At 34.0% G+C, this 27,229-nt stretch overlaps 3 protein-coding genes across 3 annotated transcripts; 1 reads left to right on the top strand and 2 right to left on the bottom strand.

The window, feature by feature from the left end:
- On the top strand, window positions 1,477-3,194 carry LOC109333633 (inorganic pyrophosphatase 2-like). The gene is made up of 4 exons (XM_019569164.1): window positions 1,477-1,769; window positions 1,912-2,033; window positions 2,143-2,344; window positions 2,701-3,194. The coding sequence occupies exons 1-4, from the start codon at window positions 1,632-1,634 to the stop codon at window positions 3,055-3,057; spliced, it is 819 nt and encodes a 272-aa protein (XP_019424709.1). The 5' UTR covers window positions 1,477-1,631; the 3' UTR covers window positions 3,058-3,194.
- LOC109333625 (protein WHI4-like) lies at window positions 6,386-10,198 on the bottom strand. Its single transcript, XM_019569152.1, has 10 exons — window positions 9,867-10,198; window positions 9,722-9,784; window positions 8,763-8,844; window positions 8,410-8,487; window positions 8,160-8,232; window positions 7,956-7,995; window positions 7,641-7,744; window positions 7,399-7,468; window positions 6,942-7,024; window positions 6,386-6,844 (listed from the first exon to the last, which is right to left on the bottom strand). The coding sequence occupies exons 1-10, from the start codon at window positions 10,044-10,046 to the stop codon at window positions 6,814-6,816; spliced, it is 804 nt and encodes a 267-aa protein (XP_019424697.1). The 5' UTR covers window positions 10,047-10,198; the 3' UTR covers window positions 6,386-6,813.
- Window positions 15,713-16,390, bottom strand: LOC109328759 (PRA1 family protein F3-like). Its single transcript, XM_019562371.1, has one exon. The coding sequence runs from the start codon at window positions 16,305-16,307 to the stop codon at window positions 15,741-15,743; it is 567 nt and encodes a 188-aa protein (XP_019417916.1). The 5' UTR covers window positions 16,308-16,390; the 3' UTR covers window positions 15,713-15,740.

The following is a 27,229-nucleotide window of genomic DNA, read 5'->3' as shown; positions in this document are numbered from 1 at the left end:
CATGAATCATGAGTATTAAAAAATAATGTAATATCTATGTAGTGTTAGCGCAAAGATTTATACACATTTAGTATATTATGTAATATTCATTTGTATTACTTTTTTGAAGAGTCAAGAATAATTAAATATAAATGATGAATAATACAATAACAAAATGCAGTGTTGTTAAATCCGTACCAGTTATCAAACCGGTCAGGGTACTAATATAGTGGTAACCGGTGGTTCAATAATTAAACCGCATGCCGGTTAAACCGGACATACCTACTTATATTTAAATATAAGTAGGTATGTCCGGTTTAACCGGCATGCGGTTTAATTATTGAACCACCGGTTACCACTATATTAGTACCCTGACCGGTTTGATAACTGGTACGGATTTAAACCTACATAGATATATATATATAAACCTATAACAAAAATTCCAGTACCTACTCAAATTTATAATTCATATTCATAATCTAATCAAAATTCACATAAACAATCAACTTTAAGTCTTTAATAAATTCAAAGTCTAAATTATAAAACATATATCAATCCAAATATCACTTAACAACCGCAAAATATAAATAAATGACACAAGTTCACAACTCACTCTGCAAAACAAATAAATTTGGAGTTTTAACATTTAACACCAAGGAGTCAAAGTTGTCTCATATCAATATTATATTTTTGCACCAAATCCTATCTTCAGATAGTACTCCAAGATTACACAAATGTCACTAAGATTACATACGAATGTTAGAAACGAAAAGGTGTAATCTAAGTATATCTTGGAAGTATGTGCCTTGAAGATTTGGAAAGATGGACCACCTTGTAATGAATTTTTAAATTTTTTTTTTCAAAAAAATATTTCTATAAACTGCCCAGTTTAGTCAAATACCGGTCGGTTCACCGGTGTTGACCGATTTTTATACTTGGTCAGTTAGGAGACCAGTTCACCGATTTTCCGATTAAACTGGCTAGTACAGTACAATTTTTACATCATGACAAAATATATAACCTATTATAGTATATGCATTTTTTTTTCTTAAATAGAAACTTCACATTTACCTAACCGTGTACAGATATTAAAGTCGGGTAAAAAAAGTATATATTCTCAAATTTTCTCAAGAATGGGACTATACCCAGAATATTCTTGTAGGTTATATCCTGTGGAGGCTAAACTGCATTTCTTTATCTAGAATGATTTGATATTACAAACTATATCCTAAATCATGCACATAGGTGATATTAAAGTAAAAAATAAATAAATAAAATTTTAATTAATACATCATATTTTCATAGGTACAAGATATGAGTTGAAACATAATTTGGTATAACACATCCATCTTCTCATTATGGCCACCTAGTACATTCAATTCCCCTAGAATATTCCTCTTTATTCCCGCCTTTATTTCTATTCTATCTTCTTTATCACTTACCAAAAACTATTCACATATACAAATGTAATATTCTTTTGGAATCAAAGATCCATTTTTTCTTTCTTTGGTTCCTATAAATACCCATTTTTGTGTTGCTAATCAATCCAAGCCAAGAACTAATTTTGAGAGTATTAAGAGACACCCAAATTCTTCTGAAGTAGATTTCTTCTTCTGGGTCATTGAGATTTCACCCCCATTTGTATCAAGACAATGTCTGGAATAGTAGTGGTTTTTGATTTTGACAAGACCATTATTGATTGTGATAGTGATAATTGGGTCATTGATGAATTGGGTTTCACAGATTTGTTCAATGACCTTCTCCCCACCATGCCTTGGAACTCTCTTATGGTAACTTTTCTTACTCTCATTTTTTTTTATTTTGATGTGTTTTGTTTTACAAAGTTATGTTCTTTTTTGTTAATTTTTGCAACAACTATTGTGTATTTGTGTTCATGTTGGAAATTAATAACTGTGTCTTTTGGTTTTATAGGATAAGATGATGTTGGAGCTTCATTCAAAAGGTATAACAATTGAAGACATTGAGAATGTTCTGCAAAGGATTCCTATACATCCTAGAATAATACCTGCACTTCAAGCAGCTTATGATTTAGGGTATGTTTCTCTTTCCTTGTCTTTAAAGTTTAAATTTTCCTATGCAACAATGTTCTGTTTTTTTTATAAATTTGATGATGAAATTTATGGTGGCATTTGTTATTTTCAGGTGTGATTTAAGGATTGTAAGTGATGCAAATTTGTTCTTCATTGAGGCAATTTTGAAACACTTAGGAATAAGAGAATATTTTTCAGAGATTAACACTAACCCAGGTTATGTTAATGAAGAAGGAAGGTTAAGAATTTTGCCTTACCATGACTTTAATAAAGCTCCTCATGGTTGCAGCTTGTGTCCTCCAAACATGTGCAAGGTATATATCACTTTTCTTTGTTAAAAATAAAAATTTCTTAATTTTCTTAAAACTTGCTTTTAATTTGTTAAAATCATTGAAGAAAAATTGCATGACTTAATTCTAGATACTGCTTTTAAGTTATATCTTAATTGGCTCTAGCTTCTGAAAATGTACCATGGTGTATTATTTGTATTTCTAAGATAGGTTCTGAAAATGTACTAGTATTGGATTTTATGGAAATAGAAAATAAATGATAATTCTGACCTAGGCTCACCATTAGTTGAAATTAAAAATAGATTAAAATTATGTACCAATAAAAAAAGGGATTTAAGTTTATAAACTGATTAAAAATATAACTTTTTTTCCCATTACAGGGTCTAATTATAGATAGAATCCAAGATTCAATGTCCACTAAGGATGAGAAGAGGTTCATCTATCTTGGAGATGGTGCTGGTGATTATTGCCCAAGTTTAAGGCTTAAAGAGAGAGATTTTATGATGCCAAGGAAGAACTTTCCAGTATGGGATTTGATATGTAAAGACCCTTTGCTTGTGAAGGCCGAAATTCATTGCTGGAATGATGGTGAAGAGCAAGAGCAAATTTTATTGCAGTTGATCAACAAAATTTCTATGGACAAAAATTCTCAATTCATTTCACCTGATTGCAAGCTACAGATTCTATCAATCTCTAATCCTGAGGCTTTGCCTAAAGTTCTCTCGGTTCGACCTTAACTTCGAAGTTTTGTATCTTTGCAAATATATCATAACTCATATATTGGCCTTCAATGAAACCTTCCTGAAGTTGTTGGTGTTGTAATTGGTCCATTATGGACAATGTTATCAAATATAGATATCAGTTTGCTCTACAATCTATAGATTAGTTATTCAATGTCAAATTAGTCTCTTGATTTTACATTCTTAGTAAATCAGTTATTAGAATGAATGACATTAAATTACAGAAATGACTAGATTGTAGAAATTGAACTTCATTTAAATTGTGAAAAACTTCATAAATGGTGCTGCTGTTGCACCTATAGTTCTCACAGGACACACTTTGGCAATGGCTTTGAAGCTACTAGGATTAGGATATTTTTGCAAGCTTGGTTCTTTCCTGAGTTTGTATCCACAGGATTTGGATAGAGATTATCCTACTCTACACAATTCTTTCTATGGAAATATATACTACATTCTTCAAACTTGCATAAAAATAATCATTGTGATATTCTTAATCTAAGTCTCACTAGCTTCTCAAAGAACATGAGTGAGTGGCCTTGAACCAGTGAATAGATACTGAACTTTCCAATTTACAAATTCTGCACTTGGGAAGTTAAGCAGACAAATAAAATAATAAAATAGGGCAAAAAGGTATAAGAATATCAATGACTATTGTATTTCATACTAGTTTTGGCAAAGTGTTTTCTCTTTAGCTTTCATCACAATAAACAGGATGGTGTTCATACTCAAAACCATTAAAATATTCTGAATTTATTAAACGAATTCTTGTTCTACTTAAGCTAGGTGATTTTTTTGTGGGCTTCTTTTTTCCTTTTTAATAACTTTTTCTCTTAATGTTTCTGAAATTTACCCTAGTTGAAACACTAAAGACTAAACCCTTAAGACTTATTTAGTCATTTCTTTAAAGTTGTGCTTGCTTTGGTTAAAAATATTAGAAGGGAGGAAAAAGAAAAATATTCCTCTTATCTCATATTTTTTTAATTAAAGATGGGCTAAAAGAAAAAAAAAACAAGGAGGTGGCCTTCTTAAAGCCATCATGCATGTTTTTGGCCATATGATCTTGAAGAGTTATAAATAGGAATGCTCAAACTCATTGCAAAACACACCAATACTTTAAGCTTAGTACATGTTCTATCTTCTTATTCTCTTGTTCTAATATTAAAATGAATATTTGAGTATTAAAAAAATATTTGAGTATGAGTGATATTGGGTGTACTAGAATTTTTCGGACGTGAGTGAAACACTAAGTGAATGTATAATTTTCTTTTATCCTTTCTCTATGGACTTCCGTTGCAACAAACAACGAAAGAGAGAGCACACGCTAAGCTTGAAGTGATGGTGCGTTTTGCAATGACTTTCAGCATTTTTATTTATGGCTAAAGTTGTTGAAGATCATGTGGCAAAAAAATATGTACGTTGGTTTTACCATAACCACTTCTTTTGCTTGGCTTCAAGAAAACCACATCCTTTTTTTTGTAGGCAATATTTAATAAATTGACACTTTGGCTAAAGACTATCATAGCTTTTCATCTAAAACTCTTCTTTAGTTTCAACAACCAAGTTCATACATTGTCTAGACTTGATTGGAGTTTGGAAACTTTAGTGGACATGAAGAAGAGTAGTAAAAAAAGAAGTTATGATAGTCTTTTTTTAATGTGGGGATTTATTAAATATTAGCTAAAAGGAAAAGAGAAGGACATAAACTTTTTGAAGCCAAACAAAAAAAGTGGCTTAGGTGAAGCCTACATGTATGTTTTTTTGGCCACATGATTTTCAAGATCTGTTGGTGCAGCGGAAGCGATCGTTGCGCAGCGTTGGGCACAAGCAATCAAATAAAAGCATAGAATAAATATAAGAGAAGAAACAAGAGAATTTGTTAACGGGGTTCAGCCAATTGTGCCTACGTCCCCGGGAGCGCTGAGCGGCTACCAAGATATTATTAGAGAATAAGGATTACAAACCCTAGCACATCCATGGGCCCCCCTGCCCATGCGGTGTTTATATTAGGTGCTTATATCTGGTGCACATTATAACAAGGGACCTGAGTCCAATATATAACATTGATTACTCTACTCTATTCCAGTACTAGACAATGTGGGACTAATAGAATAACATATTTCAAGCATTCCCAACAAGATCTTTGGCTATAAATATGAATGATCAAAATCATTGCAAAATACACCAAAGAGGTCAAGCTTAGTATGTGTTCTCTCTTCTTATTATCTTGTTCTAATATTAGGAGGAATATTTAAAGTGTTTGAGAAATACTCGAGTGAGAGTGATATTAGATGTACTTGCACTTATAAATTTTATACATTCTCATTGCATCATCTACCATTCGTATTTAATTATCACTGATTCTAAGCGTGAGCATGGGCCGAGTTGGGACGGGTTAAGGCTTGTCTGTACCCAACCCTAAATATTGGTCGGGTCATTTCATGAACCCAGACCCGGCCCTAGACCCAAAACTAACCCAACACTAAATATCGACTGGAGCAGCCTTTAAACCCGACCTTAGACCCAATTAAATATAATGCACACTCATTTTAGATAAAGACTTCCCAATATTATTTATTATATATATATATTCCCAATATTATTTATTATATTTATTATATATATATATATATATATATATAATATTAATCATGTATATATGATGAAAAATTAAAGAAATAATGATATTTTCACCAAAATTTAACATTATTTTGTACACATTTGATTAGAAACACATACAAATATGATGAGTGGGTATGGAACGAGACGGGTTGGGTCACGCTTGGTCCCTACCTGACCCTAAATATTAATTGGGTCTAATTTTTGAACCCGACCCTATTCGGGTCCGATCATGACCGGGTCGTGTCGGGTGAGCAGGTAGGGTCGGGTCCTGCTCACCCCACTCTTCAAAAAAAATACAAATAAATAAAATGATATACTGACTATGTATAAATATTTACACTAATGGTACATGAATATTATACTTGTTTATTGTCATGCTTATTAAAACGATGACCATAAAAGATGAAGTTCCAGTTCTAGTCAAGTGTATGACCCATGTTTTAAATCGTGTACCACATCACATCATGTGAGTGCAATATTACATTTGTGATCCTCCATAACCGCATCACCTTCACCTATAATTGTAATGTGACCGAGCATCGAACCATAAGACAACCACATCAACCCACATTTTAACCATATCAAATTCAAGAACATTTTACAATATCAAAAAAATCCACAACCACAACAATCACAATTACCATAATCACAACAATTACAACCCAATTCAAAACAGTAATCTTGCATTAAAATCAAGAGTACCTACACTTTTCACCTTAGAGACAGGATCAATTTACAAGGGCTTTTATCTGTATATTAAGACTTTAAGAGTGCCATTTTACAATAATTTATCTTATATGCATATTCTTTGTTATAGTTCATCAACTTTGAGATAATCTTATTTGCGAAATATTTTAGTTTTATATATGTCAATACAAAGTGGTTTCCTGTTTTTAACAAGTAAAAACTCATTTTCAATATTTTTACATGTACATTAGAAATGAAAAGTACAAACAAATGTCTAAAAGTATTTTTTCCTACCAAACTTGGCCTAAGTTTCGCAATCTTCTCTACTAAATGGGAGTAATTTTTATCCTCCCTTAATTTCAAGCATAGCAAAGAAGTGTCTGCATGTTGCCCTTTACATATCACCAAACCACTAATTATCTGGAAATTATACAGCTTCCATTTTTTCTAACGCTTCCTCATTTTAGACCTTGCATATCTAGAGAGGACAGGTAAGAGAGAAAAAAGATACGAAGATGAAATATTGAATCATAAATGAATAAAAAGTAATAGAACCAACTAGGTTTAGGAGATACTCGATGTGCATGCCACCCCGATCGGATGATGGCAGTAAACTGCCCTGAAGCTGCTCCATGACCTTAGTAGCTTGTTCGGTTTCCTGTCAAAATAAGAAAGGTTGATGATGTCATCTATACATGGTACACATCAAACATTGGATAAGAGTATATCAGGTTCATATCTTATCCTACTGCTATCCAAAAATCTTTTGTCCTATCCATTTTTATCCTTCCTTACCACCGAACGAGCCTTTAAGACCTGTCGCATCTATTATGAATCATCTAATAAAGTAATAGACAAATTGTTATGTGTGGCTTGGGGTAGCCTGTGATCTGCCCTTGTCGTGCACCTGTCATGGACCCCAAGTTCAAGTAGTGAAACCTCCCTCTGACGCTGATGGACAATGCACTAATGTTATAAATGCCTACTATTCTTCTACAATGAAGCCTATAATTTCCTGAAACTGTGACTTACATCAAAATCAGCAAATGCAACTGGCATTCCTCCTCTAGAACGCATTTTCACCAGGTTGAATCCCGCATGCCTGGAAAAATGGATTGAAGACATTGAGTTCTATATTCAAAATCATGTAGATGATGAAGATTGTAGATGCAGGTATAGCAAGAACCAGCAGGTCTAGCAACACTCAAATCTAATAATAATACTAGGGTCCTTAGCTTAGCAAATTTAGTAATAAGATATAAGCAGAAACTCACACAGAAAAAGCTTGCTTCAATTCATCTTCAGTGCAGTTTGGACCAAGATTTGCAATAAAGAGAGTGGAGCATGGTCCACCATCAGCATCCTTTGGATGCTGCTCCTGCAACCAATTCGAAAGCATTACTGTCTATCTATTGGGAAAAGAAAGCAACATCTCTTGGAACTAGATAAATTCAGCCGGTCTCTATCTATTGTCTGGTGGAAACAAAGAAAGGAATTATGTGCAGCATTTCATGCCTAAGAAAATATTGCAATCTACAAATGCAGTAATCTGAAGAGCTCCAACAAATTGCTTGGTAGCACTTACTTACCATAGATACAGCATTGCCAGAATCAACCGCAGTCTCACCACTGCACATCAGCAGAGAAAATAACAGATTTAGTGAACGAGTAATATATTCAAAACACTTGTATATGTCTATTATTCATTTTGTATCCATGCTATTGCTAACCATTTTAGAACTATTAACTTTGGACAATGGTAAAGAGTTACTACAACTAATTGTACACTCAACCTTTTTGTGGTTGCTAAATCACCATGGTCGCTACCACTTCCCGATTCTTCATCGGGGTCACTTTCATATTCACCTAAATGTACAAAGATAGGCAGGTGAGCTACAGAAACAAAAGGGCAGCATATGAAACCTAACTTGTCCGCCCTTTTTTCTCCTTCTAATCTCACAAAAGTAACTGCAAGCTAGCTATAGCCATTTCAGAGGGAAAAACATCTACTTTGTGTTCAACTTATAATTAAAGCAGCATTACCATCATCACTTGATGAACCCTGAACATCAATCTCCCCCTTTTTAGACCTTTTATCAATAACCACATAAGCTCCACTACCTGTGCAAAATAAAAGTCTAGTAACCATCCAGGAAAGTCGCTAAAACACACTGAATTTTCCCACAACTAATCAAATTAAATAAATACAATTCATAAAATGGGAGTAATAGAAGAGAAGTTGCTTGAAGGAAAAAGCCAAATGGAATAAAAGTAAAAATAAGAACATCTCCATATTTAGTACATGCATTATAGCCTGACATATTGTCGTTTTCCATTGTCTTTATTCTTTGATCATATTCATCTCTACCAAGAAAACATTATATATATATAAATACCTGGCTTGCGCTTCCTCCTTGAGTTTGACCTAGCAAGTTCGATATGTAAAACAGACCCGGATTGAGGGTCAAAATTTATACCCTGGTGATCACCGTAAAAGAAAGAAATTAGATAGAAGACCAATTTCTATAAACTTTAACCATCTTATAGGTAAATTATGATCCATATTACTTTATTCTCTACCGGACCACTACATATTTAAAAGGAATTAGTAAAATGTAGGATATCCTTGACATATTCTCATGCACTTACATAGCTTCTGCAATATCAATCTACACAAAAAATGTGGACACAACACCAAAACGTTCAGTCAATCTAAGGAACTATAATCAAAACACATTTAACTGTATTATCATCAAATAAAATTGCCTGTAACAGCTGGCAGTTTCAAACAGACTTTGTGATCCTAGATCCCTAATCTTCAATGTTGATAGTGCGTTCATTGGGTTGTATTATTTGAAGAGGAAACTAATATAGCATCTTCAGAGGTTTGTCTTAAAGCCTTAAACTTAAGAAAGAAAACCCATTTTGGTCCCTTAATTTTTTTTGCGTGTACTAATTTGATACTTGAAAATTTGAAATACCTAAAGTCCTAAACTAGTCTCCGCAGATCCCAAATGTTAGTCAAGCTAGTCCTTTATAGGCTTTTTATCACAATTTTTTGATACTTCAATCCTTATTTTCACTCACACTCGTCATCTTTGAGGACTAGTTTAACTTTTCGTCTTTTTATGCACCAAATTGTTACAAAATAAAATTTTGAGTGACCAAAATAGACCTAAAACTTGTCTTGTTTCAAAATTTACACCAACCTCCCTTGAGATTAATATTGTAATTATACTTATTACATATAATTTCCTTGCAACATAATCCAACTCGGAAACGGTGGCGGATGTAATTAAACCAAAATTGAAGGGAGCTTGATGTAATTTCATAAAATTTGAAACTAGGAACTCACATTCAAAGCGTGCAATGCTGCAATTGCAGATTGATGATTGAAAAAGGTAGCAAATGCAACAACCTGCGAAAAGATTATTCACTGAGATAACATAACGAAATTGCAACACTACATTAAGTGAGTCCCACAAGATCATTCACAGTACCTGGTTACCGCGGCCGGTGTATTTGAGCTGGCAAGCGTCGAAGCCGGGACGGCGGCGGAAGAGGTTGTGAATCTCACGCGCCTTAACGTCGTCAGGGAGACCGGAGACGAAGAGCGTGTTGATGTTGCTCCGGTCATGTTGTTGGTAGATGTAATATGGATCGAATTGCTGCTGAGCCATCGAGAGGAAGGTTTTAGTGATGATGGAGATTCGTTTTACGCCGTCGTATTCGGCGGAGACGGTGGTGGTGAGAGAAGGAACTTAATGTGTGAAACGAGAACAGAGGAGGAGAGCGCGACGGGGTTTTGATTTGCTATACTTTGCTTTGATTTTCTTCACTAAACGAAGTCGTTTTTACTTAATAATTGTGAAAATGTCTTAAACGGCTATAAGTATGAATCTAAATTGTTACTTATATACCAACTCAACAATTGTTTTGTCCATTAACTAATTATATCACTATGATAATTAATGAAAAAATAAATAAGGTATGTTATTACTAAGCAAAATCCTATTAAGTTAATATAGATGCATAAAAAACTTTTAGTATAGAGAATTTAGATTCCACAAGTAGACTTTTTATCAAATCAGATTGGTATATAGGGTCAATCTTCCAAAGCTAGAAAAGGTATAGGGTTTAAGAATTAAATTTTGAAAGTTATACTTAAATCGGGTTTTTTAGCTTGGTTTAATCAAATTATTACAATAAATTCGGGTTTGACCAACCATAATTTTCATATCAACATCCACTAAACACTAATTCTCGAACTATTTAACTTTATATTTCCCATTTCCTTTAAAATATTAAATAGTGATAGAACTCACGCTACTGCAGTACTACTCGTCACTCACGGTCTTTATGTCACACTACTGCACACTATTTGATTTTGGATTGTTATTGTAACTTGCAACAATTGTAAATGGTACGAAATAATACTTATTGACTGAGTCGCGATTATGTCATTCTTTTTAAGACCTTTCGTGACACTGCCCAAAATGTGCAAGCAGACTATCTCATATCTCTATTATTGAATTTTACGTGCCAATTCTCAGTGTCACAGAAAGAAGGGGGAGAAGTTTGTCATAAATGCATCAGCAGAAAATGTGAAGGAAAAAAGAAAAAGTTGAATGAAAACGCATTCAATTTGGGGCGAGTTATAATAAGGGGAAATGCCTTTATTTATAACATGAGATTTTTTCCAATTTCCCTATCTCTCCAACATGGGACTTGGGAGTTGTTTTTCAAAACTCTTCTATGTGGGACTTTAGAGTTTTTTAGATTTCACATACAAAAGTTCCCACTAATGGCTTTTAACAAACTAAATTTCAACATCCCCACTTGAAATTAAAAAACAATTTCCGAGAATTTTATGGTCTTAATGAGATTGTACATAAACAAAGGTATCATGCGACTTGAACCTTTGCATAGTGAATAAGATCCAGATTTTACTAGAGTAACTCGTAGTCTTGAACTCTATATCCAACATCAAACCACACACAACCTTTTCAAATGTGTATTATGTAAAGTCCGTGCGTTAAAGGTCATGCACGTCTATCATAATATAATAAACGCTCTAGAAATTCATGTCCCAAAATTTCATAGGAAGCGGCCCTCACTTCCACATTTACATTGGTGAGTCTATCAAGAGTACTCATGTAGCCTAGATACTCTATCCTAATTGGAGTATAGATCTCATTAAAAGTTTAACTTATCCTTACATATGTTGCAGGAACCGTGCTTCTCATAATTTTATAGCATGTTCATTCTTATATCACTTCACAACTTGTTATTACCCATTGAACCTATTTCTTGGGATCTTCAGTCAGTTAGGTCGGGTTACCATCATGAATGATCCTCATTCTAAGGGCAATAGTCTCATATCTTAGAAGTATTATGGACTTTCTCTCTAACTAGCTATTTCTTCAAAGGATCTGCTAAGTTATTCTCAGTGCACACATGATCCATTCTAACAGCTCCTATTGAGAGTAACTCTCAAATAGTGTTGTGTTTACAATGAATTTGTTGTTTCTTACCGTTATAAAAGCGGTTCTCAATTTTTGCAATAGTTGCGGTACTATCACAATGGATCAACACAGCTGGTATCGTTTTTCTCATAGAGGAATCTCTGCAAGCAAGCTTTTCAGCCAACTTACTTCTTCACTAGCAGCTGTTAGTGCTATCATCCCAACTTCCATAATGGATTGAGCTAAAATAGTTTGTTTCTTATTAGACTCTAGATAGTCAATCTCATCATTTATGGCTTCTTGCCACAAATAACCATTCAAAGAAGTCAAAACTTCTTGGAAAGTTGATAGATTCTCCTCCGATATATAGACAATATAATTAGGTCTATAATCTCTAGTAGTTGTTGCTATTTTACTTCTTATATATTCTATTTCAAACCTTTCATTTTTTATCATTATCTCTAATCACATGTATATGATTAGTTGTTGTGCCCCACTATTCTTCAATTTAAAATGAAATTTCTTTTTTATTGAAATCAACATCGTATCACTTTTGCGTTAAGGTCATAAAACTTATACGTCTTGTTGTTTACAACATACCTAAGAAATACACATTCATAGGTTCTGTGAGTTTAACTCTTTAGGGGTATACCATTAGAAATGATTTCACTAGCAATTCTATGTATTTTAATGGACTGAAACTCTACTGATTTATCATCAGTCATAGGATACTTAAAGTAATGACTAACAACATATTTTTTAGTCTGAGTTTCCTTAGTACCATATATCTTTTTAAGTGCATACCATATTAATTTGGCAAACTTGTATGGACTATAAGAACCATATAGATTACCAAACAACCCATTCAGAATGAAATTATTACATAAATAATTATTTTCATTACAGATAGCTATTTCAATAGCCAGTTTATCTTTTTTCTCATTTCAGCTTTTTTTTTTGCCACACTGGGATACCGGTTTTCAGAACGTGAGCAACTTTTCTCACAGTGAGGAAAATTTCCTCTTATGTTGCCACCATTTGAAATTTGTCCCATCAAACCGAAATGGTTTGTTCAAGTCAAAGTTGTTCGGTCCAGTAATATTATCTACAAATGTCATTGCAGTAGAAACGTCTTAAAATTGTTGTTATCGTAGCTTGCAACAATTCTAAATGACACAAAATCGTACTTACTGAATGAGTCATGACCATATCGCTCTTATTAAGATGTTTCGTGGCACTGCCCAAGCTAATTCTTTTCCCTCAATATTGACTACTAGTGTTAGTTATCAAAATGCATCGACAAAAAATATGAGAGGGAAGTTTGCCGGAAATGCATCGGCGGAAAATACGAGGAAGAAATAAAAAGTTGAATGAGACGCATTCAACTTGTAGCAAGTTATAATGAGGGGATAATGTTTCTATTTATAACATGAGATTTGTTTAAAGTTCCTCATCTCTCCAATGTGGGACTTGAAAGTTGTTTTTTAAAAAGTTTCTATGTGGAATTTCAGAATTTTTTAGATTTCACACCTAAAAGTTCTCACTAATGACTTTTAATAAACTAAGTTGTTGTCTTGTGTTTTTACTTTCTTATGTTTCTCTCTTGAATAATAAATTCATGACTGAGTAGTAATTATTTCCAAAGTTATCACTATTCGTTACATTTTGTGTGGCAGTCTGGTGAACTTGTTATGTTTCTTATTCTTATAAATATTTATTATGTTTTGTTTCTTATTCTAATTAGTGTAGTTAGGTGATGGGTATTTTTACTCTTTATAGCCAAATTGGAGAGTCTCATTATGCAGAGGCTTGCCACACTCATCAATGTGTTTATTCATGTCAATAATTTGGGTGTAACCCAAGTATAGGCATAGCCATCAATTTTACACTATTATCTCTTTTTCCACACAATCTCAGTTCTATGTTGAGTTAAGAAATAAGACGCTGAATTATATTTTGGTTCTTTGAATACTTGTTAAATAATTATATTCCAGATGTTGGCAAAATATTATTTTATGTAGTTCCTATGAGAAATAGTATGTCTGAGAAGATCTTAAAATATTGTCATTTTTATCACTGGAAGTCTTCCTGAATTTTTGCAGGATGGTTTGACATGTTTCAAGTTCAGCATATTTTCTCTTATGTAAATATTAAATAAAATCAGCCTATATTCTTATATATAGCATAGAAAATAATGGAAGTTTCTTAAATAAACGATTTTTGTGTATACCTATGTATAATGTATTCCATTTACTTTATTTATCTTTTAGCATATCCAAGATAAGGCATCATGAACATTGTACACTTTAAATTGATTATTCAATTTTATTAATATACTCAATTTTTATGGTAAAATATTATAATAAAGAAAATGATGAGCAAGATGTCATTCATATCAAAGATGTAAAACTGTCTCATGATGGCTTAGAATTAATTTTCTTCATAAATTAATACTTTAATTTGTTTATTAATCATTAGTTTATATATGAAAAATGACAGGAGGGATGGTGCCATGTGGTGGTGCCCTAGTTTTTTTTTAAATTATATATTTTTTAAAGGAAAAATGTATATATTAACAATGTAAGAGTTTTATATATTGTCAGCATATCACACACCATTCTTTTAATCATCGTTGTTTCTTCAAAAAAAGTAATTCAAATAAATGATAGATGGTGCATGTGTATAAATCTTTACACTGACAATGCATTAATATTATGTTCTATTTTGTAATACTTAATAGTTTACATTTTTTCTCCTATGATTTTTTTAAAGAAAATTATATATTATCTACTTACAAGAATATTAGCTAGAGACTAAGTATTGTATTCAAATATTGTTTTATTTCTTAGCTAATTGGTTGTTTATATAGCCCTTTAGCATTTTATATTTCATTGTTTTTATTCTGTATTTCATTTTTTCTATTATCTTAACATTGTTCCATTGCATTGTTTCAATTTGTTGCATTTGAATAAAGCTATATCCCTTTGTTATTCGTTTGTTTCATTAAATTTTCATTTCATTGTTTGGATATATATTTAACATTATTTTTATTTCTATGTTTCTATTTATTTCTTTCAAACGATGTTTCGTTTCTTTTATTCTTTATTTGCTTCATTGTTTCTATTATGTTTCATTGTTTCTATTCACTCTTTAAATCTTTATAATTTCATTATTTCTATTATGCTTTGTTTCTATTATATTTTATTTTGTTTGCAATGATTTTAGATGTTACAACAATAACTATAGAAAGATAGTTTTCAGCTATTAGGATTACAAAAAATAGGTTGTATGGTTGAATGAGATATACATGATGAATGACTCCTTATTCACTTGTATTTAGCAATAAATGTTTAACAACTCTGACATTAATTTATATCTATGCACCGTGTAATTTATTTGAATAGTTATATTTAAATTTTGGTGATTTTCATATTAATGTTTTCATATTTTTATATTTTTTATAGAGAATTAGAATATTTTTTGTATTGAATATGTATTTTATGTTATCATTTTTTGATATTTATGGTAATATCTAATTTAAAGTGGGATAGATAATTATTTTGTTAATGATAATTACCTTTCATTATATGATTCTTTTATAAATTAAAAATTGTTAAGAGCAAAATAAAAAATTGAAAATTAATGCATAATAATAGTTAAAAATTTTACTTTTATATATTGTATAGAAGTATGTATGATTTTTGTTATTTAAATTTTTAATATATGTCGCACATCTTGCTCCCGAGTCTTAGAAAAGGGTGAAGATCCACTCCTGGTAAGAAGAAAGAACATGTTGTAAACACTTTTACCACATAGATTAAATGATATGACTTTCAAATTTTTAATCCAAAAGCAAAATCGACATCTTACATGTAAATGGTTAATACAAACAACAATATCACATGAGAATCAAGAAGTAGCAGCATCAACAACAGTGTTCACCAACCCTTCCTCTTCATCCAAGTACAAATCATCTACCTTCCTATACGTTGCATGCACCACCATAACCACCACCCCAACTGAAACCCCGACCAAAATATTAACACTAGCATGTGTCAGAAGCAGCAGCGCCACCGTGACCAAAGCCATGAAAACAAGCACAACATGATCATCCACAATACGTCCAAAAAGGACAAGTGGTTGGTCACGTAGGAAGTAAAGATAAAGCCATGCAGCCATAACGAGTGTGAAGACAATTAGAGATATTGGGCGCCATAGAAGGCTTAGGAACAAGGTTAATAGAACTACAATGGCATAGTTCATACAGAAAAATGAAACATTATATCGAATTCGAGACAAGGCGGAGGGTATCTCAGATGGGACATTGAAGGAATGAAGGTTGAACATGAGGTTCCAAGGGTGACGAGTTCCAAGGCCATCTTTGATTGTTTGGGTTGCATGTGTGATGTAGTTAAGGTTGTTGGGTATGGAGGATGGTGATGTTGGTGAGGTTGGGATTGTTCCATAGGTTGCCATGTTTATTATGTTATTTCTTGGATGAGTGAAAGGTTGTATAATATATGGTGTTGGAATTTGGAGGATGAATGAAATGCATATTTAAGGACTCATGTTTTGATCTATAGAAGGAAAGTGGTGGTTGTTGGTTCTAAATATAACATATAGTTCTATGGGACATCATATATCATGTTAGTTGTATAACAAAATTCGGTAAAATAAAAACAGAATTATTCAAAAATTATAATTGTTTGTTTCTCTGAGTTTTTTTGTTAATTATTCTAAGGATAATATTTAAGTAATTTAAATTTTTGACTTTTACTATGAAATGTATCCATTCTCATGATCCACTTTCTATTTTTTGTTAATTAAACTTTAGCATTTAGCAAAACCTTTTTATTTTTAAAAAATATGATAAAGTCCCTATAAACTTTATGATTTTTGCAAGTGATCATCATAGATTATTAATTTTCCTAATTACCTCTTAAATTTTATCAATTGGTGAAATTGATCTGGGTAAAAATATTGTTAAATTACTAATAGAAAATGATAAGTCAATTTCAAAATTAAAATTAGATAATGAAATAATATTGGTAAATGTAAAATAATAATATATCAGCTGGGGTTAAAACAAAATGTACTAGTTATAATTTTTCATTCCTATTAATTAAACATGATATTTATGTAGTAATAAATTCACCAAAATTAAAGTTTAATAGATAATTGGGAGGAAAAAATAGTTTATGATAACTAAATGCAAAAATTGTAAAATCTAAAGTATTTTTGTAGACTTTCTCCTAAAAAATCTTATCCTATGGATGACATTATTGTGACTTTATCATAAACAAATGTGATTTATACCTACAAAATATATAAAGTTAGAGTATTTTTTTAGATTTTCCCTAAAAAGAAATGAATAATGTTATCTTATGAATACAGTTATTGTGATTTTATCATAAATAAATGTGATTTTTAGGTATTTATACAAATGACACTTGAGGTACCACATTCCATTCATATAGGAAATGTTTATTTCATCAAATTTTTTGCATTTTAAATTTACGTTTAAATTTCACATCATTATTATATATAAACCACATATATCTTTCATCAATAAGGACAATATTATTTAAGCCATAATGGAACATTATGAGCAACAACATTCTATATCGAACATAGCTACACTCTTAAGTACTCGAACTTGAAATCTCCAATTAAGTTAAAATAACTAAATTTAAGTTGATCTATATATAATTAAAGAACTTGTATACTTAAAATGGTATACATATTAACCAATAAGGTAGTAGTATATATAAGATCCCACTGAATCTCTAAGGTCGACAGTTTGATTCCTTGGAGTGACACGAGAGACAACCACGAACCCGAAAGGTATTAGTTTTTTATCCAAAAGGATGAGAGAGGAGGGAGAGAGGTTTCATGAGGTTATCGACGGTGGAAGGGAGATTGAGAGGGAGGACAAAGGTGAGGGTGTGGGTGGCGCCCCTTGGGTGGTAGAACCAATCGTATTCCTCTAAAATCTCTAAATGGTCCCGCTTTGGTAAAAGATGTATACTCACCAAGAGGATACTTTAAGGCCCTGGAAAAGAACTCAATAACGTTCTTCTTCACAAACTTTCCAGATACCCATGGAACAATTGATATGTAGAAGGTTTTTGCTAAATGGGGGAGAGTGGGAGATGTGTTTATTCCAAAAAAGAAAGGCAAAAGGGGGAAGAGATTTGGCTTTGTGAGATTCAAAATGGTTCATGATTCAGACAGATTGAAGAAAGAGTTGGAGACTGTGTGGATTGGTCTATTTAAAGTGAAGGTTAATACCCCCAAGTTCTAGAGGCAAGTTGGTATGAGATAGGTGCATGGAGGCTTCTCTAATGTTAAATAGCAGGAGGCACTGAACAAGGAGGTGTTGTGGGCTTCCCCGGTAGATGAAGGAAATTTGCAGAAATTAAGAGTTGAAGCAGAGCTGAGCCCCAAAAACTGGAAAAATGCTCTCATTAACGCCCAGGATAAATCGGATGTGCTTAATGTTCCAATAGTGGAGGAAGTGCTTGAAGTTAATGTGACACAACAAATGCAGGAGGAGGTGGTAGGATTGCTGATAGGGGAGCTTAGCGAGGTGGAAGATGTGTGTAATATTCAGGAGATCCTTGGCAGGGAAGGTTTATTAAATTGTAAACCCATTCCCTTTGGTGGTAAGCTTGTCTTGTTGAAAGGTGTCTCATTGGAAGATTCAAAAGAGTTGCTGAATGTTGAAAATAAATGATGTTCCTCGACGTTCAACTTCATCCGTGAATGGACACTTAAGGATGTTGCTGTAGAGAGGTTGATTTGGATTCGTTGTAGTGGGGTACCAGTCCAGGCTTGGGCTGAAGAGACCTTGCGGGATTTGGCTGAAAAACTGGGTGTCTTTGTCAAGATGGATGAACCCACTCAAACCATGGCAAGGGTGGATTTAGGCAGGTTTATGGTTATTACTGGGGTGAACAAAAGAATTGATATGGAGGTGAAAGTGAAGGTGGATGGGTCAGTTCATGTGATAAGGATGTTGGAAGATCTTACCGATGTGCTTGGGTGGCCGTTTTAGTGCGGAAGTTTTGGGATGGCAAGCTTTGTCAAGGAAACCATCGCTAACGATGATGATTCATTGGAAAATGAAAACTGGCTGGACCGTGATTCATGTTAGGGTGAACAAGACCGGTTGGACAAGGAAGAAGATGATGAGATGGCATGTATATTTGGAAACTTGAATAATGGTCAGGTGAGAGAAAAGCACAAACAAGGTCTTTTCAGTTTGGATAAAGGTGATGGTTACTGTGCCTTGGACGCTTTTCCGCTTCTAGCTCTAAAAAATGTTGCAGACTCTGGCTCTCTTGTTTCATCTTGCAGGAAGGTGGAAATTGGGAAGAAAGAGAAATGGGTTTGCCAAAGGATAGAGGAGGGGAAAATTACTGGGATAGTGAACTACACTATCCCAGCTTTGGGGTAGGTTTTGAATTATTTACGGGATTGGGGTAGAATTTAGTGGATCTCGTGGACACCATCCACGACTTTGCCAATGTCGTGGACCTCATATACGATTTCCCTGGAAAGTCGTGGACCACATCCACGACTTTCCTGCCATGTGTCAGGTTAGTGTAAGTCGTGGACCACATGCATGACTTTCATGGCAATGTCGTGGATAAGGTCCACGAGATCCATGCAATGTCGTGGATAGGGTCCACGAGATCCATGCAATGTCGTGGATAGGGTCCACGATTTCCAAGTCTATATATATTTTCACCCCCGAGTGTAAAACCACACTGGAGGAAGAATTGAACCGTATAAAAAAATTTGCATCATACTGGAATTGAAGAACTCTGAATATTTAAGGTAATTTCCAATTGTTAAAATTTTGTTATGTCTTTTATTTTATTTATAATTTTACGTGTTACATTTGTTTAAATTTAAATATGTTTGTTTTTTTTTACTCTTATATGTAGATGGCAATTATTAGAGATATTGTTAGTGATTTTAGTGATGAGGAGGACATCGAGCTTGATGATGACGAGCATGATGATGTTCAGATTACCACACATGAAGCAGTTAGCGTAACATATCATAATCCTTCATCTTTTTTCGTTAACATTGATCATCAATCTGGACAAGATTTTCCATATAGAAGTAGTAACATAAGTAATGAAATAGATAATGAGTTATTTGTTGGTATGCAATTTGAATCAAAGGAGGCAACAATAAATGCGGTAAAACATTTTCATATTAGAAATTCTGTTGATTACGTTGTCGATGAGTCTAGGCCAGATAGATATGTTGTAAAATGTAAATATTATGGTGTTGGGTGTGATTGGAGACTTCGAGCATCAAAAAGTTTGAAGCGTGATATTTGGGAGATTAGAAAAATTAGTGGAAGTCACACTTGTGTATCCACTAATATTTCACAAGATCACACGAAGTTGAACTCATCTTTCATCGCAAACTGCATTGTGCAACTAGTATCAGAAGATCCTGGTATACCAATCAAAGCATTAGTGAAGGAAGTGGTAACTCGTTTTGGTTATACGGTCACATATAGGAGGGCTTGGACTGCTAAACAAATGGCAATGGCCCAAATTTATGGTGATTGGGAGGGATCGTACAAGGAGTTACCTCGTTGGTTGAATGCTGTTCAATATTATGCACCAGGTACAATTGTAAGATATTCAGCATCTAACCTTGATGAACATAATACTTTAGTTATTGATAGGGTGTTTTGGGCTTTCAAGCCGTGCATTGAAGGATTCGGTTTTTGCAAACCAATCCTTCAAGTTGATGGGACGTTTTTGACTGGAAAGTATACTGGAACTTTGTTAATAGCAAGTTCCCAAGATGGTAACAGACGTATATTTCCAGTAGCATTTGCGATTGTAGAAGGAGAGACCAAAGAGGCATGGGAATGGTTTTTCTACAATCTTCGGACATATGTTACCCCACAACCAAATATTTGCATTATATCAGATACGGGTACAGGTTTATTAGGTGCATTACGTACTGAGCTCCCTCAATGGTGTGATGGTCATTCTGTATATTGCATCCGCCATGTTGCTAGCAATTTCAACAAGGAGTTCAGAGATAATGATCTGAAAGAAAAAGTCATTGAAATGAGTAAGTGTTGAAATGAATGTCAATTATGTGAAACTGTTTGTATGTTGGATTTTTGTGAATATTTTTGTACTTGTTGTAGGCTATGAATTGATGCGGCCAAGATTTGAGAGAATGCTTGCTGTATTACGTCAAAAAAACTCTAAGGCGGCAGCGTGGTTAGATAAAATCCCAAAAGAAAAATGGACGCAATCATATGATGAGGGGAGACGGTATGGCCATATGACGACGAATTTGGCTGAATGTGTAAATGCGGTTCTGAAAGGAGCAAGGGCCTTGCCCATTACTGCACTTGTTAGAGCAACATATCATAGACTGAACTCCTGGTTTCTACACCATAGAAATGAAGCAAATAACATGATCAGGGCGGGTCATGTTTATTGCGAAGAATTGAGTAAGGTGATTAATGAAAATAATCGAAAAGCTACTAGCCATATTGTACGAAATTTTTCGAGGGATTCAGGAGTGTCGGAAGTCGAAGTTGCTAGTACCGGTGGTAGTCGATACGCAAGAGTATACACAGTTAGATTAATGGACAACTGGTGTGATTGTGGGGAATTTCAATCACTTAGATTGCCATGTTCACATGTTATTGCTACTTGTGCATCATTGAACTTAGACTATGGCCAATTTATATCACCGATTTATAGGTTAGAGAACTTACAGAAGGTTTATGGACATGAGTTTCAACCCATTGCAAATGAAGAATATTGGCCTTCTTACTTAGGTCCAACGTTCATTCCTAATCCCCTTATGCGTAGGAACCGTACTGGAAGACCAAAAACTACACGTATACACAATGAAATGGATGATTCTCAGTCCCAACAAAGTAAAAAATGTGGGTGGTGTAGGAGTGAAGGACACAATAGGAAGAAATGCCCTTTTAGAAGTACCGAAGTTGGACAAAGTTCAAGGCAAAACTAAGTGATGTAATATCCCACTTTTGTGTGATTTTGTAATTTTGTAATTTTGTGCAATGTTGTGTAATTTTTTGTAATTTTATAATATGTGTAATACAATTGTGTACATACATAATTCGGAATATACACTTTCTAAATATTATTCCTTAACACATCAATTTAAAATACACTTTCTAAATACAATCCATTAACACGTCAATTTAATATACACTTTCTAAATACAATCCATTAACACATCAATTTAATATACACTTTCTAAATATTATTCATTAACACTTAAATTTTTGTAATTATTTGTAATTTTTTTAATATCCCACTTTTGTGTAATTATTTGTAAGTGGTGTAATTTTAGTACATTAACACATCAATTTTAATATACAACACATAAATAAACCATTAACACATCAATTTTAATACACCATTGACAAATCAATTTTAATATACACTTTCTAAATATTTAAATATTTTACTACACAAAATTGAAACAAATTTCAAACAATTCAAATTTAAATTCGGATTCAAAATTAAATACAATTCAAAATTCAAATTTCAAAATTCAAAATAATTTGAATTCGGATTCAAATTTCACATTTCAAAAAAAATACAACACATAAATACACCAATAAATACGAATTCAAAAAAAAACGGAAAATCAGAAAATTAATTGAAAGTCGTGGATGGTATCCACGACTTTGGTGCAGATTACTAGGGTTTTCAGGAACTCGTGGATGCCAACCACGAGTTCTGTGTAAGTGAATTAAAGGAAATCGTGGATGTCAGCCACGACTTCAATGAAAGTCGTGGACTGCACCCACGACTTTGGCCCAGGCTAGGGCTACGTGGGAATCTGAGGCAGGCTAGGGCACAAGTACCATGGGGCAGGTACGAACTCGTGGACCCTATCCACGAGTTTCAGGAAGTCGTGGACCCCATCCACGACTTCCAACCCTATAAATTGATCCCCACCCCACACTCATTTTCACACCTCACACCAAGCATCCGAAATTCCTAAATTCCCCTCCTCTGTTTTTTCCCGAATATTCTTCTCAAAAAATGGAACATATTGGTCCAGGTCCTATTAACCCCTCCCTTCTCACCCTACAAAAAGATCATGTATCCACCAACATTTGGAATGGTGGAGAAGTGACTTTTCGAGCAAGGTACAATTTTTGGCATAACTTACCTTCTGCACCCGTGTTAGAAGTTATTCGTAACACGGCATTTGGGCACATACTAGATATCGGAACTATCGAAATCAACAACCACCTCATTACGGCGTTAGTTGAGAGATGGAGGCCGGAGACTCACACCTTCCATCTACCAGTTGGCGAGTGCACAGTAACTCTCGAGGATGTTGCATACCAACTTGGTTTGCCAATAAATGGAGCTCCTGTTACTGGCGTTACAAGTGCAAATTGGGAAATGATTTGTCTCAACTTGTTGGGTGCAATCCCAACTGACAAACAAATTATGGGTCAAAGAATCCAAATGAGTTGGCTCGACTCAACATTTGCGGTTCTACCTCCACATGCTGATGATGTTGTTATTGAGCAACATGCAAGAGCGTTTATATTACGCATGATTGGAGGCTTCCTCATGCCAGATACATCAGGATCACGAGTCCACCTGATGTATCTCCCATTGTTGGAGGACTTGTCTCAAACATTCCAATATAGTTGGGGTTCAGCGGTATTGGCGTGTCTATATCGTGGAGTATGTCGTGCGGCACTTATAAGTCACCAAATTGAAATCGGTGGCTGCTTACATTTACTACAGTCATGGGCATATGACCGCATACCAATGCTAGCTCCAAGAGTACACAACAACGACTCCCAAACTTTCCCTTTAGTTCAAAGGTATATTTTTTTCCATTATTTTATTAATAAAATTCTTCAAATTACAATAGTTTTTGTTTGAAATTATTCATATAATAATAACTACCAATAACATTACATTTTAGGTGAGCGCAACATCTAATCGCCACCAACATCCCTGGTCATGCAACGAACATAATACGGTCAATGTTGGATCGCTTGCGCATTGATCAGGTAATTTCTTCAAATTCAAAATTTTAATATATTTACTATTATTTCTAACTATTCTTGTATTCATTAATTACTAACTTTTTTTATATATTAGTTTGTGTGGACCCCATATAGGAACATTACCTATGTGGGCCCCATACCTGATGTAGTCAGAGCACGTGTACCACTCATATGCTTTTCAACTGTTGAGTGGCATGCTGCTGATAGGGTGATGAGACAGTTTGGTCTACAACAACCCATCCCAGAAGATCCAATTAATCTGGAGAAACAACACAAGATGGATCTACGTGGGAAAAATGACTACAACTGGCCTCAAAAGCATGACCAGTGGATTCAGGTTTGGAATAACCGGGAAAACTATGTGGTCAACGGTTTTCCCGATAACCAGCCTTTGTACCATTACTCGCAGTATATGCAATGGTACTTACAAAGGACGAGGAAATACATATCTCCAGATGGAGCATATTCAGCCGGATCGGTAATAACATATTATTTTATTTTATTTTATTCTATTTTATTTTCTTTTCACATATTCTAACAAATTCAATTTTTCCATTTATTCAGTACAATTTTATCAAAATGATTCGGGATAGATGTGCTCCTACAAATGTGTTTCCAAATCCGTTGCAGTCATTGAATGACGTCTATCACAACTGCAATGAGATGATGGAAGCATTTGCTCAACTAATTCCAACCGTCTTCTCCTCAACTACTTCTGAAGCTCCTCCTCCACAACACTTCCAAATGCCTTTTGCACCTGAATATCAACAATATGAGAGTCAAACTCAGACGGATACTTTTCCGCAGGCATACACTCAGACTCCTGCTCCTCAACAACAACAACAACATCCGTTTGGGTTTGAACCTTACGGAGCAATGGGTGACTACTCCTTCTCTCAATTACCATCATCTTCACAATTTCAAGGAATGCCATCAATGTTTGGCACTACTTCAAATACTCCATTCTCGGCATTCAACTCTCAACAATATTATCAGCCGACAATGCCTTCCCAAACAAACGATGACGATGAAGATGATGACGATAGTGAAGACGAAGACGAGGAGCAGCCACAACTGGTTAGAGGTGGAAGACAAAATCAATCGCAACAACAACAACAACTAAGAGTTCAACCACCTCGAAGGAGAAAGGCACCTGGATGTGGAACATCATCTCATAGACGTCATTAGGATATTTTTTTCCCGCTAATCAAATGTATTTGAATTTTAAATTACAATTTATGAAACTTTCTTCCATTTCCAATTCCATTTTTCTTATTTTTTTAATTTTAAATTACAAATTATGACAATTCCAAAAAAATACAAAAATACCATACTAAAAAATTACAAAAATACATTAATCTAACTAAAATTATAACATGTTAAATTAATTTAACCACAAAAAAATACATTACTTTAACAAAAAAACGAAATAACCCATGCAAACTCGTGTATGGGGTCCACGACACTGGAAGTCATGTTCCCCATCCACGATTTTAGTGAGGAGAGAGAAAATTATAGGGAACTCGTGGACCTGAGCCACGACTTTCCCCTGGAGTCGTGCCTGACATCCACGACTATGTCAAAGTCGTGGATAGGGTCCACGACTTTCAGAAAAATACCCCAATCCCGTAATTATTTGAAAAGGTCCCCCAAAGCTGGGATAGTGTAGTTTGACTACACTATCCCGGTAATTTTTCCGATAGAGGAGACTTGTGGGGAGGAAATTAATGGGGACCGTGAGATTGAGGTGCTCGAGAGAGAGGCTATTGAAGAGAGAAAAGATGATATGAAAAGTCATAGGGATGTGTCATTTGATGAAGAAGGAAGCTTGGGTGGGGAACCTCTTTATTGTGTGGGCCTCGACCCATAAGTAAAAAAAGAAAGGAATAGGGTAAAAAAATCTGAAGTGGGCCTCTGCCAAAAAATCCAATCTCAGTTTTTTAATTCCAAACAACTACAAAGGTCTTTGTTGACTAGAAAATTAAAAGATAAAGTGCTGATTAAAAAAGGGAAAAAGCTACACGTCAATTCCCACTCTAAGTCTTTTTCTGCTTCTAGCCAGAATGAGCTTTTGAAGATTAAAAAAATTGGTGGAGCCAAGGCGGTAAGAGCTACAACTAAAGCTTCTTCTTTGGAGATGGAAAATTTGAAGAGGAAAAGTGTGGGCATTGAGGTTGTGGCTAATTCCAGTTTGGAGGGCGTGGGCTTGGGGCTGTGTAATGCCCCAAAAAATACTCTTTATTTATTACGCGGAAAAGTGAGTCATTTTTTTTTGAGTTGGTGATATAAAATTGTTTCCTTTTAAAAACATTTCTTTTTCGGGATATCACTTTAAGTAACATATAACGCGGAAATCAAAACCGGTTACCTAACGGTAACTGAACATTTCCTGAATATACATCTTCATAGATATAAAAGATCATAAGTACTTAATATACATATTCAACAAGAAAGGGCGAAAATATTAATCATCGTCAAAAGACACTAAACAAAAACATGAATAAGCTGAAGCCGTCAATGTTTCAAAAGTCACAAAATGATAAGCAACTCCTAGTGGCTAACTCCAAACCTAGGGTACTGCCTCTCCTCAATTTCTCATGCCCCATCCGGGAACATTACAGATGGGTACTTCCAAATCCGAGCAAAGCTGTCTATCTGACGAGCACACGTCCGAAAAGCAAGGAATAGAAAAGAAGAGAAATAGAGAGAGTAAGACATCTAATGAATATAATTCATTGACGGCGTGGACTTACTCAGAATATTACACTCAGATATGAAAATCAGTTTATATATATATAATATATCACATTATAACTCATGAGTTGTTCTCGTAAACAATTATCCAATCCACATGAGTAATATAACCAAACTCATCAATTGTTCTCATAAACAATTATCTAATCAATCTATGTAATATAAACAACACTTATTCCCAAATAATATCATAATTCACCATTTATCAATATATAATTCGTTGACAAAATACCATGACTATAATTAAATAACACATAAGTGAAGACCATAACCCAAAAAATAACATACACATATATTATCTATAACCGACATCATAACCCACCATTTATTAATATAAACAATAATGTATCAACATACATTTCATAAACAAATATCATAACCATAAGTAATAATATGTGCATAAGGTTAATGATGCATGATGTTTGTAACTCAAATGTGGGAATCCACTTCCACAAATGCAATATATGTATGCTATGTCATGATCAATCACCTTACACCAATATCCTCCCAATAACCTAGTCGGAAATAAATCAAGAGTACAGGTCCCATACCAAGCCACTTTGTACGCACC

This window comes from Lupinus angustifolius, chromosome LG02 (assembly GCF_001865875.1).
Source record: "Lupinus angustifolius cultivar Tanjil chromosome LG02, LupAngTanjil_v1.0, whole genome shotgun sequence".
Lineage (NCBI taxonomy): Eukaryota > Viridiplantae > Streptophyta > Magnoliopsida > Fabales > Fabaceae > Lupinus > Lupinus angustifolius.
This window is presented reverse-complemented; position numbering and strand designations above follow the sequence as displayed.